Source organism: Crocuta crocuta, unplaced genomic scaffold (assembly GCF_008692635.1).
Source record: "Crocuta crocuta isolate KB4526 unplaced genomic scaffold, BGI_CrCroc_1.0 scaffold122, whole genome shotgun sequence".
Classification (NCBI taxonomy): domain Eukaryota; kingdom Metazoa; phylum Chordata; class Mammalia; order Carnivora; family Hyaenidae; genus Crocuta; species Crocuta crocuta.
The window spans coordinates 1,619,247-1,637,158 of record NW_027528839.1 but is presented as its reverse complement, the minus strand read 5'-3'; the positions used below and the strand labels follow the sequence as shown (position 1 = coordinate 1,637,158).

General features: G+C 38.7%; 1 protein-coding gene across 1 annotated transcript in view; it reads left to right on the top strand.

Moving 5' to 3' along the window:
- The first annotated feature begins 8,424 nt into the window (after positions 1-8,424).
- ANKRD45 (ankyrin repeat domain 45) overlaps positions 8,425-17,912 on the top strand; it is a 53,879-nt gene continuing 44,391 nt past the window's right edge. The window contains exons 1-2 of the mRNA XM_077756017.1: positions 8,425-8,491; positions 14,454-14,823. Coding sequence (XP_077612143.1) covers positions 14,469-14,823 — 355 coding nt within the window. The 5' untranslated portion in view covers positions 8,425-8,491; positions 14,454-14,468. The remainder of the gene's footprint in view (positions 8,492-14,453; positions 14,824-17,912) is intronic.

Sequence of the window (17,912 nt, the reverse complement as noted above, 5' to 3'; positions counted from 1 at the left end):
GGCACTAAGTAACCTGCTAGGGATATGGTAGCCTGATAATGCAGGAAAAGGACTATGGATACCCCAAGGAGCTCAGAATCCCAAGAGAATCCACATGACACAGTAAAAGGAACTATGTCCCAGGGGCTCTAGGTGAGTATACATGGGACTGAATTCTGAGGGTACTGGATCTAGGGAGACAGAATACAAAGTTGAATAAGGGAATTTAATTAATTTTGAAGCACTCTCTTGGGATATAGGATTTAACAACCTGGCAAGGATCTCAGGAGATGGTGCAAATATGCTGTAGAATGGCTTCATAAGCACCAAAAGTGATGACCCTTACTAAATGAAGGAAAGATGCCAGAACTGCTATGGAAGGCAGTAGAATAAGATTAAAAAATTCAGTGACAGGGATGTTCACTCTCATCACTGTTGTTCAACATAGTACTGGAAGTCCTAACCTTAGCAATCAGACAACAAACAGAAACAAAAGACAAATAAGCTGGCAACGAAGAAGTCAAACTTTCACTCTTCACAGATGTCATGATACTCTACAGGGAAAACCCGAAAGACTCCACCAAAAAACTGCTAGAACTGATATGTGAATTCAGCAAAGTGGCAGGATATAAAATCAACATACAGAAACGATTGCATTTCTATATTCCAATAATGAAGCAACAGAAAGAGACATCAAGGAATCCATTCCATTTACAATTCCACCAAAACCCATAAAATAATGAGGAGTAAACCTAACCAAAGAGATAAAAGATCTGTACACTGAAAACTATAGAAAGCTTATGAAAGAAGTTGAAGAAGACACAAAGAAATGGAAAAACATTCCATGCTCATGGATTGGAAGAACAAATATTGTTAAAATGTCTACATTATCGAAAGCATCTACACATTCAGTGCAATTCTTATCAAACAGCATTCTTTACAGAGCTAGAACAATCTTGAAATTTGTATGGAACCAGAAAAGACCCCGAATAGCCAAAGTAATGTTGAAAAAGAAAATCAAGGGGCCTGTGGGTGGCTGAATCCATGAGAGTCCAACTTCGGCTCAGGTCATAATCTTTCAGTCCATGGGTTCAAGCCCCACCTCAGGTTCCGTGCTCACAGCTCAGAGACTGGAGCCTGCTTCGAATTCTGTGTCTCCCCCTCTCTCTGCTCCTCCCCCACTGGCATGGTCTCTCTCTCTCTCTGTCTCAAAAATAAATGAACATTAAAAAAAGAAAAAGTAAGGGCGTCTGGGTGGCTTAGTCGGTTAAGCGTCCGACTTTCGCTTAGGTCATGATCTCGTGGTTCGTGGGTTCGAGCCCCGCGTCGGGCTCTGTGCTGACTGCCAGCTCAGAGCCTGGAGCCTGGAGCCAGCTCAGTTTCAGAGTCTGTGACTCTCTCTCTCTCTGACCCTCCCCTGCTCACGCTGTCTCTCTCTCTCTCTCCTAGAAATAAATAAAACATTAAAAAAAAAAAGAAAAGAAAAAGTAAACCAAAGCTAGAGGCAATATAATTCTGGACTTTAAGCTGTACAACAAAGCTGCAGTCATCAAGACAGTATAGTACTGGCACAAAAATAGACACTTAGATCAATGGAACAGAATGGAGAACCCAGAAATGGACCCACAAACTTATGGCCAACTAATCTTTGACAAAGCAGGAAAGAATATCCAATGGAATAAAGTCTTTGCAGTGAATGGTGTTGGAAAACTGGACAGTGACATGCAGAAGAATGAACCTAGACCACTTACACCATACACAAAATTATATTCAAAATGGATGAAAGACTTAAATATGAGACAGGAAACTATCAAAATCCTACACAGAAAACAGGCAACAACCTCTTTGACCTTGGCTGCAGAAACTTCCTACTTGACATGTCTCCAGAGACAAGCAAAAATGAACTATTGGGATTTCATCAATATAAAAAGCTTCTGTACAGCAAAGGAAATAATCAGCAAAACTAAAAGTCAACTTATGAAATGGGAGAAGATATTTGCAAGTGACATATCAGATAAAGGGTTAATATCCAAAATCTATAAATAAATTATCAAACGCAACACTTAAAAAACTGATAATCTAGTGAAGAAATGGGCAGAAGGCATGACTGGACACTTTTCCAAAGAAGGCATCCAGATGGACAACAGACACATGAAAAGATGCTCCACATCACTCATTATCCGGGAAATACAAGTCAAGACCACAATGACATACCATCTCACACCTGTCAGAATGGCTAGAATGAACAACTCAGGAAACAACAGATGTTGATGAGGACGTGGAGAAAGGGGAACTCCTTTGCACTGTTAGTGGGAATGCAAACTGGTGCAGCCACTCTGGAAAACAGGGTGGAGTTTCCTCAAAAAATTAATTGTGCTACTAAGAATTCATCCAAAGGATTAAAAAATGCTGATCTGAAAGGGCACATGCACCCCAATGTTTATAGCAGCACTACTGACAACAGCCAAATTATGGAAAGAGCCCCAATGGCCATCGACTTACAAATGGATAAAGAAGACGTGGTACACACACACACACACACACACACACACACAAACACACACACACACACACTGGAATATTACTCAGTGATCAAAAAGAATGAAATCTTGCCATTTGCAACAACATGGACGGAACTAGAATGTATTATGTCAAGCAAAATAAGTCAGAGAAAGACAAATATAAGGCATCACTCATGTGAATTTAAGAAACAAAACAGATGAACATAGGGAAAGGGAAGGAAAAATAGGATAAAAACAGAGGGAGGCAAACCATAAGAGACTCTTAAATATAGAGAACAAACTGAGGGTTCATGGACAGGTATTGGGCAGGGGGATGGGCAAAATGGCTGATGGGCATTAAAGAGAGCACTTGTTGGGATGAGCACTGGGTATTATATGTAAGTGGTTAATCACTAAATTCTACTCCTCAAATCATTATTACACTATATGTTAACTAGGATTTAAATTAAAAAAAAAAAACAAAAAAACCCTAAAATCTGGGCTTCCTAATTGTAGTAAGGATGTCAGGATGGCCCCACTTCCACCATACACACAATAGGGGCTAGAGGACATAACCTAATAATCACAGGTCAGGTAGATACAATTATTATAATGAGCAGGAGGGTCAGAGTGGAAGAACCATCTATAAGAGTTGTAGAAGTGGGTAGTCTCCACCTCATGCGTAAGTTGAGCTGATGCCGCACCGCCCAAGGCCTCACATGTCACATTGTTATCATAGGCCATTGTATTATGGCTCAAGGGCTCCAGGTAAACAAAGAGAGGCCTGGCATTCCAAGGGTTTAGAAATTACCTTCCAGAAGCTGAGGAAAAAGGGCCAACTTTTCTCTGGACAAGAAAGAGTTAATTTTCTCCCCAGGACTTTTCATCTACATGTACCTCTACCCTTCTGTTATACCAACTTCAGACCAAACTGGGTGTCTGAGCATTGCTGGAGAAAATCACTAGACTGTGCAGGTTGGGGTCACTTCAAATTCATGGTCTCCAATCTCAATCACCTCAATGCCACCATAATTTTTTGATTGTGATGCCAAATCTTCATGCTATTCTCATCCCCTACCCCCTCAACTCTCCTCCCTCAGTTTAAGCATACTTAGTCCAAGGTCATCAAGCTTGGTTTTCTTCAACTATAAATTCTATAGGATGAAAAATGATCCGTATCCGAGCCACTGTTACTTTTTTCACTTAAAAAAAAAAAAAACAACTGTTTTAGGGGCACCTGGATGGCTCAGTCTGACTCTTGATTTTGGCTCAGGCCACAATCTCACGGTTCATGAATTGGAGCCCAGCAATGGGTTCAGTGTCAGGTTCTGCTCTGGGCTCTGTGCTAAAGGCACAGAGCCTGCTTAGGATTCTTTCTCTCTCCCTGGCTCTCTCTCTACCCTTCCCTGGCTTCCACTCTATTTCTCTGTCTCTCTCAAAATAAATAAATAAACATTTAAAACATTTAAAAGCCACATCAGTGCTTTACTTTTTATTTTAGCCCCTAAATATGCAGTAAATACTATAGTTTAAATTTACAAGTTTTGTGAACTTTTAAAAATAAATGAAACCATTCTGCCTTTTAAAAAATTAGAAAAGCTACTGAAGTTCTTCCTATTTGAGGTCATAATTCCATAGATCCTTTAGCCCTTTACCCTCCAATTTCTTTTAGGATCTTACTTCATCAGCCACCTCTTCCCCTAATGTTCTTTCTACTAGTTCCTTGCTGTCACACTATAGATACACTTAGGCTTCCTGTGATCCTCTCCCTGCGGTGACATCTCCTTTGATACTTTGTATTCCTTTAACTTCTGAGCAATTTCTTCCCTCTACATCTTTTTCAAACTTCTCAAAAGAATAGCAGATAGTCATTGCCACCACTTTGTTTCCAAATATAGTTGTGACATCAATTACCCTGATGTTATATCTGACAAATACCAAAATTATCTTACATTAAAAATAAAGATATTTCCTGCAATTAGTTTTCTTAAAAAGCTTTTTATTCTACCTCCTTCAAAGCTAGAATATTCTATTCATAGTGGTTATACTTCCTGATCTCCCTCATTCACTCTTCAGTCCCCTGCAATCTTGATTTTGCCTAATACCCTTCACTAAAACTGATCCCATCAAGGTTATCCCTAACTGCCAAATTCCATTGTCATTTCTTCAGTCTTTTTTGAAATGATTTCCTTGGCTTCTGTGTTGCCACACTCACCTGGGTCTGTTCATTCTCTGATCATTCTCTCCCTATCTTCCTGTTTCTACTCAATGTAGCTGTCCCAGGGCTTGCCCTGAGCCCTCTATTCTTCTATTCACTCACCTGGGATGATTCTATCCTCTTTGAAGGTTTTAGGTAACATTTATATGCCAATGACTCCCAAATTTATATCCCAGTCTTATCTATTGAGCTTTAGATACAAATGTATGTTGTTTAGAGACATAACACTTGTCTCTGCTTGTCTAAGACTGAACACTTCACCCTGATTCTAACCCTAGAAACATCAAAATACCTCTAAATTAGAAGACCCCTAGCCATCTGGTCACCCAAAATAGAAACTTGGGAGTCATTCCTGGCTTCTCTTTGTGTCTTGTCTTCCTCCAAACTGTTCTCCACATTGCCATCTGACCTCTTCCGACCCCTTTAGCTCCATCTCTCACCTCTCTCCCAACCACACATTCTCTGCCTGTTTCAATAACTTATGAATTTATTTTGCTATTAATTTTGTGGCTCCGTGACTCTTTAGAAATTTCTTTTGGAATGCCTTTTCCTACTCCTTTGCCTTTTAAATTTCTGTTTATCTTTTGATTTTAGATTTTTATTCTGCCATCTTTATCATATTACTTGCCATTCTGAGCCTTGGGTCATCTCATAAGTATGCCTTATAGGGCTATAGTTAAGTCACTGACACAAAGATGTTGAGATGGAGAGGGTGGTAGAACACCAGAGCATCCTGCTAGAAACCTGCCTCCAGGTTAACATTGATCCTCTATCCAATAATATTTATCCATAAGTGAAACACCTAACTGCAATTTTATCCTTCTCAAATTTCTTGTATTTACCCCAAGGGATGGGGTGTTTCTAAAATAAAGCCATACTATATTTTCCCCCTTCCACATTATGGGGCACTGATGTTACAAGTAATAGAAATATAATCTTTTTTGGATGACTCTGAAAAAAGTAGTTGACTGTAATAACTAAAAAAAGAAAATAAAAAATGGCTTCAGGAACGTCTACCACCAGGGCTCAAGTGATGGCATCAGGTTCCAATTTCTTGTTCACTCCTTGGCTCCTCCATTGCTCTGTCAAACTCTCCCCACATGATGGCAAGATGGCCAGTGGCAACTCAGGATGACCTCATCAACCCCTGCTGAAAAAAAAAAAAAAGAATGCTTATTTACTTACAGCTCTGGCAAAAATTCAGGATTAGCTTGATTGCAATGATTTGTGTTCTATGTTTTTTTTCCTGACCGGATCATTATAACCAGGAATGTAAGAAACACTGCTTGGTCAGGACTCAATCTGCAGTGGGGTTAGTACCCCCAACCACATGGCCAGAGAGTGTATCAAGGGAGTTCCCTCCTAGAAAATCAGCGCTATAACCAGAGGTGGAAGGCTGAACAGGCAAAAACAATGGATGTTCTACTTCTCAACTGTGGAGATGAGTGATATGCAGAAGTAGTTCTTCAGTTACACTCCAGGAATGGCATTAGTATCTAATTATGGGTGAAATAACGGCTCAAAATAGATCATTTTGAAATCAAATTACCATTTTGGACAGGCATCCTCTAATATTCAATTAGTTTATAGCTAACCAGTGGCAATCCTGTGGTGATTTAAACCAGGCTGCCCTACGTTCAAATCCTGGTTCAGCCCTTTCCTAGCTGTATTGTTTTAGGTAGGTGACTCAACTTTGCTGAGTGTCAGTTTCAAGAACAAAAATATCACCTAAGAGTTGCTATAGGAATTAGTGATGATGTATATGAATCACTTAGCATAGTACTTAGCATGGGATATGCCATCAATCAATAAAATATAATTATTAATACAGCACATTAAGTTACCTTGGAGTAATTTTCAAGTAGTTATTCTATCCTGGTATTTCATCAGAAATTAACATTGTATAAAGAACATGATTCCTAATCTATAAACTGTGGAATTCAAGAAATACAATAAGAATTAGCACAATTTCTATTCAGGACGCCCATTCTCTTAGGGCAGAAAAAAACTAATCTTAATCATTTTGGAAACCTCTCTCCCTACTATAATTTTCTGGAGCTGACCTAATTTCCAGGGGGCTTGAATACTGCTTAACTCCTCTTCTCCTTCAGCCTTTTGTACACCAGAACTTCACTGTCTTAGCTACACTTCCATTGTTAGCACCCACAGATTGTTGCTAAGATTTGTCTCTTGCACATCCATTTAGCCCCTTCAGACCAATGGCTCTTTTTAATATGCTTACGCTGAACCTGGGGGGCTGGGGATAGGGGTCAGAGGGGATCATGGAAATCTTTCTGCTGTATCTGTATCCTTCATAAGGCTGTTTCTAACCTGGTTTGCCTAAATGAATCATGCAGTTGTTTTCTGACATGGAGTTAAGTAGAGAACAAGACCCTTTGTTATTAGGTTTCCCAGACCTACTTAGAGTCTTTCCATCCTTTCTAGCATTCAGAGCACTAAAATAATCTTTAAGACTTCCATTTAACTTTCAGTATCTAAATCCATTTAAGACTTTACATCAAGAGTCGTATTTGGGAATTCTTCACACCCAATGAAGATTAATTAAAAACAGAAGCATGCACGATCATTCATCAGAAGTTATCTTCCATCCAGATATTTAAAAAAACTCCAACCAAAAAACCTTCCAACCAGACTATGAAAAACATAGTATATACATATAACATACTGTGTACCTAAATAGGTCTTGTTTCTCCAACAACTTCAGAAGGAAATGAATGCTTAAGTAGAGCAAATGTGCTGCATAGTGATGGCAGGAGCCAGCAAGCAGATGACAAAGCTTCTAGACTACTGTTCCTGTCTATAATGTTGAACTTTAATATTTTAACTATTATAACTACTTTGAATAAGAAAAAGTCAATACTTAATAGTTAAACATTTTTTCAAGTTTATTCTTTATTCCAGGAGTTCAGGTCTATAATAGCGATAGTTTGCCTGGGTCTTAGGTCAAATATTTATTTTAAAATAGGCTATTTAGCCTTCAGCTCAAATGTTGGGAGCTCCTCTAAAATATTATCTCCTCCTTAATGATTTTCTGGTAAAAATAGTAAAGAACCAAATGTTTTTCTTCACTAGTCGTCGTCAGTACCGAGACTTTGAGGTCTTCGCTCTGTGATTAATATGGACATTTACAGTTTCTGGGTAAGCTTGGCCCTTCTCTGCTGGCTTCTTTTGATGCCCCTGTTCCAGCTCTTCTCATATCTGCTTTTAAAAAGTTGTCTGTTTTGGATCTTAAATTCCTCAACCAAATTATACATAATTTTCCAAGGTCCTCATACACATACTTGGCAATTGTGAGTTCTCAGGAAAGTCAATGTGACAATGACCTCAAACCCTAAGACAGAGACCACCCCCCACGACTGGAAAATTAAGCAAGTTTTCCGTTATAATTAAGATCTTTCGTAGTTTTCAGAAAGCATCCTCATATTTTTTATAAATTCTGCAGTTCAAAGGCCAAACAGAAGATGTAAGACGCGCCCAGGCAAACACTGTGAACGCCTTATTTTTAAATTTTATTTTTTTAAGTTGTAAAATAAATATAGACCATATTATAGAAAATTTTAGCAAATAAAGAAAAAGCCACACGCCACCGTCCGAAAGTAGCATTTACCTCACTTGCCTGAATTCCTACCGGTTTTCTACCCCGCTCTCACCACAAGCCACCTGCGACCTTGACCCTCGCCGCGCCCCCGGAACCGCAGCGCTCGGGGCGGCGCTACCGCGCACGGGTGCGCCGTCGCCATGGTAACCGCGGAAGCCCGGGACCTGGGGAGCGGTGAGTCGGGGTCCCGCGCGGAGGGCCCCGGTGGGCGCTCGGGGTGGGAACCGGGCGACGAATGGGCGTCTCTGCGTACTGCAGCTGGGGCAGGAGCGGGAGGGGAGGGGGCTTCAGCCGCGGCGTCCTTAGGGTTTGCCTCTGCCAGGGCGTTCCCTAGCGGCCCTCGCCCCGCGGACAGCCTCGGGGATCTCGGTGGGTCCCTCAGTGATTCANACCTCCTGGGACGCGCCGTGTGGCCGCCACTCTGTTTCCTCTTCTTCAGGCCTTCCTTTGTTTAACCCCCGGGGCCCAGGGCTGCCCTTTGGGGTCTTCTCCTTGAGCTGGGACTTAAAATTCTGGAGGGACCACGTTTTTTGAAGAAAAAATTCAAGTAGCTTAAAAGGCCCTTAAGATCTATTCATCTGTCATAACTCAAGTTTATGTGCCTCCTTGCCCTTTGTTTATGCTTCTCCTTCCCTGGTTTGCCCTTTTCTCCTCATTTTGAGACTCCTACTCTTCCATGGTGAGGGGTCACCACTTCTGGGAAACCTTTTTTGAACCTCGTGACTCTCCCGAGTGTAATTTAGCTGTCCAGCCTCTTTACCCTCAAAGCTCTGTTTATCTCCATTATATCCCTTATCTCACTCTAAGCTGTTTACTTACTTGTGGCTTCCTGGGAATGGCCTATTGGGTGAGACCATGGCCTACGTGGTTTTCTATTATTAGTGCCTTAGCAGCCTGAAAAGAGTTCACACTTTATAGTTAAAAGGAAGAGTTATAGACTTGTTTCCCAGCGCTAATTAAGTAAAGCAGAGCAGGTGCTATTCTCATTTCACAAATAAGGAGAGGGAGTTGAGAAAAGTCACGTAATTAATAAATGCCAAAATAAAGACTAAAGCAGGGTACCTCTGACTCACAGAAATGAGGCGCCCCTTACTTTTAAAATAATTACTGATCCTGGGATGCTTGGATGGCTTAGTCGGTTGAGTGTCTGACCCTTGATTTCTGCTCAAGTCATGATATGGTTAGTGTGACGGAGGCCTGCTTAGGGCCTCTGTGCTGACTGTGCAGAGAAACCTTGTGCTTGGGATTCTCTCTCGCTCCCTCTCTACACCTCCCCCGTGTTCTCTATCTCTCAAAATAAATGAATGAACTTTAAAAAAAAAATACATTGATTCCATGTGAATGCAAACTGGTGCAGCCACTCTGGAAAACAGTATGGAGGTTCCTCAAAAAATTAAAATTGAACTACCCTATGACCTAGCAATTGCACTACTAGGTATTTATCCATAGGATACAGGTATGCTGTTTTGAAGGTGCACATGCATCCCAGTGTTTATAGCAGCATTATGAAAAATAGCCAAAGTTTGGAATGAACCCAAATGTCCACTGATGGATGAATAGCTAAAGAAAATGTGGTAAAAATATATACAATGGAGTATTACTTGGCAATCAAAAAGAATGAAATCTCGCCATTTGCAACTACGTGGACAGAACCAGAGGGTATTGTGCTAAGCGAAATTAGAGAAAGACAAATATCATGAGTTCACTCATATGAGACTTTAAAATACAAAACAGATGAACATAAGGGAAGGGAAGCAAAATAATGTAAAAACAGGGAGGGGGACAAAACATAGAGACAAAATATGGAGAACAAACAAAGGGTTCCGGGAGGGGTTGTGGGAGGGGTTGATGGTATAAATGGTTAAGGGGCTTAAGGAATCTCCTGAAATCATTATTGTACTATATGCTAACTAACTTGTATGTGAATTTAAAAAAATTATAACATTCACATTACAGTATGAATTAAAAGGCCCTGAAAATTTGTCAATGTCCATAACATATTTTTAGTCTACAGGTAATCGTTGAGTAACTCCTTATAAATTCCATAATACATCAAGAGAGGGGTCCATCATTCTTTGTGAGACTATTTGTCATAAGTCAACTGAAGTCATTTCATCTTAAAAAATTAAGATGATCCCAAAGAGCTTTCCTTTATATGGGTTATATCTAGCCCTGCAGTAAGCACTGAAAATATAAAAAGATTAGAAATTAAAACAGAATTAAAAATATGTTTATCAATTCTTTTAACAATAAAAAATATAAACCCATTATATGTTAGATCTAAATTACATATTTCTCATGAAAAATAAGTATTTTCTAAAACAAAAATATTAGTGAGGAAGTGGAGTTAAATATTTCAATATATAGAATATTGATAAAAGGAAGAAAGGAAAAGCTATATTATTGTGATCATGCTATTAGTACTTATATTAATAAGACTTCAATGTTATAAGAAGAAAAAAATCATAAAAAATAGAATTCTTGGGGTGCCTGGGTGGCTCAGTCGGTTAAGCATTAGACTTTGGCTTAGGTCATGATCTCACGGTTCGTGGGTTCGAGCCCCACGTCAGCCCCACGTCTGTGCTGACAGCTAGCTCAGAGCCTGGAGCCTGTTTCAGGTTCTGTATCTCCCTCTCTCTCTGACCCTTCCCTGCTCACGCTCTCTCTCTCTCTCTCTCTCTCTCTCTCAGAAATAGATAAAACATTAAAAAAAATAGAATTCTTTGCTCTGTCTTCAAAAGACAATATGATGGACACAATCATCAATAGACAAATGTATGACAGGAGAGTTTACTTTTATGCTCCTGATTAGATGTCTTTCAAAAGCCNGACTTCAGTTCAGGTCATGACCTTGCAGTCTGTGAGTTCGAGCCCTGCATCGGGCTTTGTGCTGACAGCTCAGAGCCTAGAGCCTGTTTCAGTTTCTCTATCTCCCTCTCTCTCTGACCCTCCCCTGCTCACGCTCTCTCTCTCTCTCTCTCTCTCTCTCTCTCTCTCTCTCTCTCAGAAATAGATAAAACATTAAAAAAATAGAAATTCTTTGCTCTGTCTTCAAAAGACAATATGATGGACACAATCATCAATAGACAAATGTATGACAGGAGAGTTTACTTTTATGCTCCTGATTAGATGTCTTTCAAAAGCCCTGGAAGACTTCACTTCATCCTTTTATTTCAGAAAGGCTGATCTCAGTTTAGTCTAGATTTAGACTAGAATAATCTTGAGGGTTTGACTATAGACCAGAGTGGCTTAAGTCCTAGGACTTAGGCCTAGTCCACTGGTTCTCAAAGTATGGTCAGGATTCCCTGGGGATCCTTAAGACGTTTTTCAGGGATATTACCAGTAAAGCTATCTTCATATGAATTCTTCACATTACTTGTTCACTTACATTACAGTGGTGTTCTGGAGGCTACATGACCTGTGATATCACAACATCACATGTTATGACAGAGAATGTAGAGGCAGACATTTGAACCCGTGGCTTTTCTATTAAGCCAGACATTAAAGAGATTTGCAAAAATATAAAATAATACCACTCTTCTCATTAACTTTTCCTTGTTAAATATACTTATTTTCCATAAGCCATATTTTGTATGTTAACATATAATTGTTTTAAGGTGAACTAATAATAAATATTTTAAAGATTTCTTAAGTTTTAGTTTCTAATATGGTAAATATTGGTAGATATAACCCACATAAAAATTTGGGGAGTTCTTCATTTTTAAGAGTGTAAAGGAATTTGAGAACTGTTCCCTTAATCATGTTTATTGTGGGCTGACTTGGAAATTAAGCTCCATTCAAGGGTTTATCAAGCGAAGCTTTGAATATTCTGGCCTGAATCATATTTCCAGATTTGATCTAGTTTATGTACAAATCTCTGAATTAACTTGAGACCAGACTGATCTCTAGATGCAGAATAATCTGTCTATAATCAAGTGTTTGGTGGTGGTAGAGTAGCCCCATTTACTCACACCTTACATAGGACAACTGTGTATTAATGAAAAAGAAGAAATAATAGCATTACCATCTTTGTTTTTGCTTTGTGAATGCTTTTGCTGGGGGAATGGTGATATCATGATGATGATAAGTTTTGCTAACTGAATACTCACCACGTGCTTGGCATATGCATCATCTAATATATTCTAACAGAACAATCATATAAACCAGGTCTGGTGTTATTCCTACAAGAGTTTAGGTAAATCACCCAGTATTATGCAGCTAATAAATTGCAGGAGTGGATTGTGAGCTTAAGTCTTTCTGACTCCAAAACCCATTGTTGTTGACTGTGAAGAAAAGCAATGAGAATTGCAAGCTTGACGTTAAGAGTCATTGCACACATACATGTCAAGAATTGTGACAAGTCTAAAAGTGACACAAGAGAAATATAAGGCTCGATTCTTGTACCTACTCAGTTTATAGCCTAATTAAGTAGATCTCTTCTATACTTGAAACAAACAAAATAATATAATACAATATTTGGTAAGTTGTAGGGTACAGACTAAATATATAATGGCCTTTGAAGGTCAGAGGAGGCAGAGACCCCTGTGCATTCTAGAAAGGACTCAAGGAAAGTTTAAGGAAGAAAGCAGGTTTATAGCTTGCCCTAAATAGGATTTGGCTAGTAGGAATGGAGGAGAAAAAAATAAAGTATTATAGGCCTGGTAGCAGGAATAGAGCTATAAATAGGATTTTCTCAGTATCTTCAAGGTCTCATATCTGGGCCCCTACTAGGCCAGTGAGGAAAGGTGTTTTAAACACATTTCGCCTCTGTTCTCTAAGGTTTGAATCTGGATATCTATAGCAGATATGTTCCAGAAGATCACAATGTTATTAATAGGGTGACAGAACAACTTATTGTGTAAGAGGAATAGATACCTTTGACAGTAATAGAGGATGCTATTAAAAATTACAGCAGGAGAACAGATGGAGCTGGAACTGCCCTGGGTATATTGAAACATATGTCACCCAAGCTATTAACCGCAGACACATGCTGTCTAACTTCTGCTAAATTCTCTCTTGTTGATTTCCTAGTATAGTTCCGTAGAGGTTATTCAAAACTAATGCTTTTTCACAGTGCAGCTTGTACCCCATTAGTGGGTCATGAAATCAATTTGGCGGGTGACACCCAGCCTTAAAAACTATAAGGGAAATAAGACATCAGTATATTACATGTAGTAAGGATAAATAGTATTTTGGTTAATAACATATATGCAAGAACACCCTTATAATCCAATGTTCCCAGGACAAAGTATCCATTACTACTGAATAATAAGTTATTAATAGAAGTTATATATATATATAATATACATGTAACATATGTATATATGTATAATATATATATTATATATGGAAATAAACGTATATATTTACATATGGAAAATTTAAACAAGATATCATAAGCTAATATATACTATATAATACAAATAAAAGTTATATATACTAGGGGCACCTGGGTAGCTCAGTTGGTTGAGTGTCTGACTTCAGCTCAGGTCATGTTCTCCCAGTTTGTGAGTTCGAGCCCCACATTGGGTGCTGACAGCTCAGAGCCTGGAGCCTGCTTCAGATTTTGTGTCTCCCTCTCTCTCTGCCCTTGCTTCCCCTCCCTATGTTCATCTGCTTTGTATCTTAAAGTCCATATATGAGTGAAGTCATGATATTTGTCTTTCTCTGATTAATTTCACTTAGCACAGTACACTAGTTCCATTCACCTAGTTGCAAATGGCAAGATTTCACTCTTTTTGATTGCTAATACTCCATTGTATATATGTAAGTAAGTAAGATGTAAGTAGTGATGTAGTATGAAACATCTGGGAAAGCGTAATTCCTTCTCACTGGATGCAAGCATGTACACAGCCATTAGCTTGCACAGCTAATTTAGACCAAGAAGTGGGTGTCCTGTCTAAAAACATATATATTATTTAATATATTATATTGTATATAGTATATATAATTTTCCATATGAATCTAGCCCAAGTTTATCTCTTTCTTCTTCTGTTCCTGTTGAATTTACTGTTATAATTATTTTCAGCCAATTAAGTGCTTTCATCCTATCTATATTATCAGTTGACTAAAGAAAGAAAGAAACAAATATTGATCTGTGAGGATTTGTATTACTTTTTTTTTTTTTTTGCCTCAGGTATTTTTGTAGTTCATGGAGCCAGACGGACCTCCAGAGTCAGAGAGTTCAGAAAGATCAATATTTTTCTCACAGCAAGAAGAAGATGAAGCAGAAGATGACAGTGATGATGAAGGAGAAGCGAAAGAGCCAGAGGGAACAGGCACCCTTAATCCTCTCTTACCACCTGCTCTCACAGGGGATATTGAAGGTCTGAAGAAGATTTTTGAAGATCCTGAGAACCCCCATCATGAACAGGCCATGCAGCTACTCTTGGAAGAAGACATCATTGGGAGAAATTTGTTGTATGCAGCTTGCATGGCTGGGCAAAGTGATGTGATTAGAGCTTTGGCAAAATATGGTGTGAATCTAAACGAAAAAACCACCAGAGGTATTTTGTCTTTTTTCTCTCATCAGTATTACTTATGACTACCTAAAGATGCTCTGTACCATATATATTTAAAGTTGAATAAATTTGATGTGCCAGCTTATATTTTACATACGTATATATGCATATAAATATATGGGTATGTGTATACATGATGATATAGCATAGTAGTTAAGTACATAGACTTCACTCTTAATTAGCAGTGTGATTTGAGCAAGTTACCTGTTCTTTTTGTGCTTCTGTTTCTTCATCTGCAAAATGGGGATAATAATTGTATTCTTCTTGTAGGATGTTGTGTGGATTAAAAAAGGTAGTAAATATAAATATCACAGTAGTTGGCAATACTAAGTTGATATATAGTAGGTGCTTAGTAATATTACCACATCTTTGAAGATTTTTTAGTTTTGTAGTCATGATCTAATTAGCTCTTTGTATTCAGTCACTTTTTTTTCAGATTGCAAATATGGTCATTGAAGAATATTAAAAATAGCAATGACTTCCAGCAAATAGGGACTATGCATTTAAAAACATTAAAAATTTTAAAAAAATATTTATTTTGAGAGAGATAGAGAGACAGAGTGTGAGCAGGGGATGGGCAGAGAGAGGGAGTCACAGAATCTGAAGCAGGCTCTAAGCTACAAACTGTCAGCACAGAGACTGACACGGGGCTCAAACTCCTGAACTACGAGATCATGACCTGAGCCAAAGTCAGACACTTAACCAATTGAGCCACCCAGGTGTCCCCCTGCCAAATTTTAAAAAATATTTATTTATTTTTGAGAGAGAGAGAGAGAGACAGACAGACAGACAGACAATGTGAGAGGAGGAGGGGCAGAGAGAGGGAGACACAGAATCCGAAGCAGACTCCAGGCTCTGAGCTGTCAGCACAGAGCCTGATATACGGGGCTCGAACTCACAAAGTGTGAGATCATGATCTAAGCTGAAGTCAGACACTTAACTGACTGAGCCACCCAGGCACCCCATGAATATGTATTTTCTTAATGCTCCCATGGAACATTTTAAAAAATTGATCACAATTAAGTCCATAAATAAAGTATCAACAAATATCAAAGAATCTACAGTGTGCTCTGTTCTCTAATCACAAATGAGATTAGAAAGCAGTAACAAAAAGATAACTGGAAATCCCTTGTAATTTTGGAAACAAAAGCACTCTTTAAATTATACATTGGTTATAGAAGATGTACTAGAAATTATGAAATATTTAGGTGACAAGAGGATCACTCAATGTCAGAACCTGTGGAATAAAACTAAAATTTAAATTCTGGTTTAATACATGTAATAGAATATAAGAAACATTAAAACCATAAGCAAGGCATTTCACTCAAAGAGTTAGAATAAAAGAACAACTGAATAATAATCCAAAGAAAGTAGACAAGTAGGAAAAAGTAGAAGTAATGACACTGAAAATAAAGAAACAGTAGAGAGAATGAACAAAACCAAAGTTGGTTTTGGGTACATTGAAACATATGTTACCCAAGCTATTAACCACAAACACAGGCTGTCTAACTTCTGCTAAATTCTCTCTTGTTGATTTGTGGTGAAGTTATATATTTGTCTTTCTCTGACTAATTTCGCTTACCATAATATACTCTAGTTCCATCCATGTTGCAAATGCCAAGATTCATCTTTTTGATTGCTGAGTAATGTTCCATTGTACATATATACCACATCTCTATCCATTCATCAGTTGATGGACATTTGGGCTCTTTCTATACTTTGGCTATTGTCAATAGCACTCCTATAAACGTTAGGGGTGCATGTGCCCCTTTGAAACAGCACATCTGCATCTTTTGGATAAATACCTAGTAGTGCAATTGATGGATCATAGGATAGTTCTATTTTTAATTTTTTCAGGAACCTTCATACTATTTTCCAGAGTGGCTGCACCAGTCTGCATTCTCACCAGCAGCACAAAAGGGTCCCTCTTTGTCCGCATTCTCGCCAACATCTGTGTTGCCTGAGTTGTTAATTTTAGCCATTCTGATGGGCGTGAGGTGATATCTCATTGTGGTCTTGATTTGTATTTCCCTGATGATGAGTGATGTGGAGCATCTTCTTATGTGTCTGTCGGCCATCTGGATGTCTTCTTTGGAGAAGTGCCTGTTCATGTCTTTTGCCCATTTGTTCCCTGGATTATTTGTTTTTTGGATGTTGAGTTTGATAAACTCTTTACAGATTTTGGATATTAACCCTGTATCTGATATGTCATTTGCAAATATCTTCTCCCATCCCATCGTTGCCTTTTAGTTTTGCTGATTTCATACATTGTTTTCAAGCATGAACATTCACAAGTTAACAGACAAATTCATACAAAGCTGTTTACAGTGCTAATGAGAGAGAGAGAGAGGAACATTTGCCAATGTAAAATGTCACAGAATCAAATCACACTTGAATCTTCAGTGGCTCAACTGCTTTATCCCACACAATAAAATCTGCTCGGTGTTAAGATAAAATTCTTCTTTGGCCTATCCTCTTCCTAATCAAGGGCTTCTTTATCACCATCATCTCACACAATAGGAAAGGTGACCACAGAGGCAGTTCCACAGTGGTTATCCTGGTCTTTGGCCATCATTTTGTAGCCATCCATGCCCTAGTCTGTACCCTAGCTGTTCTTGATAATCTAGCATTTATTGTTATCCAATTTTGCTTCTTTGAAGCCATAGCCAACCACTGGAACATCATGATCCAGATCTTCATTGCTGCAGTTTGGATCATAATAGATGCCATGTTCTTAGAACTGGAAAGTATCCACACTAGCATCTATATGAACAGAGATGGGCCCCCCAGTTGTCTCTGTGATAATAAGTTTCATCTAAGGAAAGAACTAGGAAGCTAGTTATTTTTTTTAAGTTTTTATTTAAATTCCAGTTAGTTAACATGCAGTGTAATATTAGTTTCAGATGTGAAGTATAATGATTCAACACTTTCCTACATCACCCAGTACTCATCTCAGCAAGTGCACTCCCTAATCCCCATCACCCATTTCACCTATTTCACCCATTCCACCCCACTCTGGTAACCATTAGTTTGTTCTCTCCTTCTTGGTTTGCCTCCCTCTCTCTTTTTCTCTC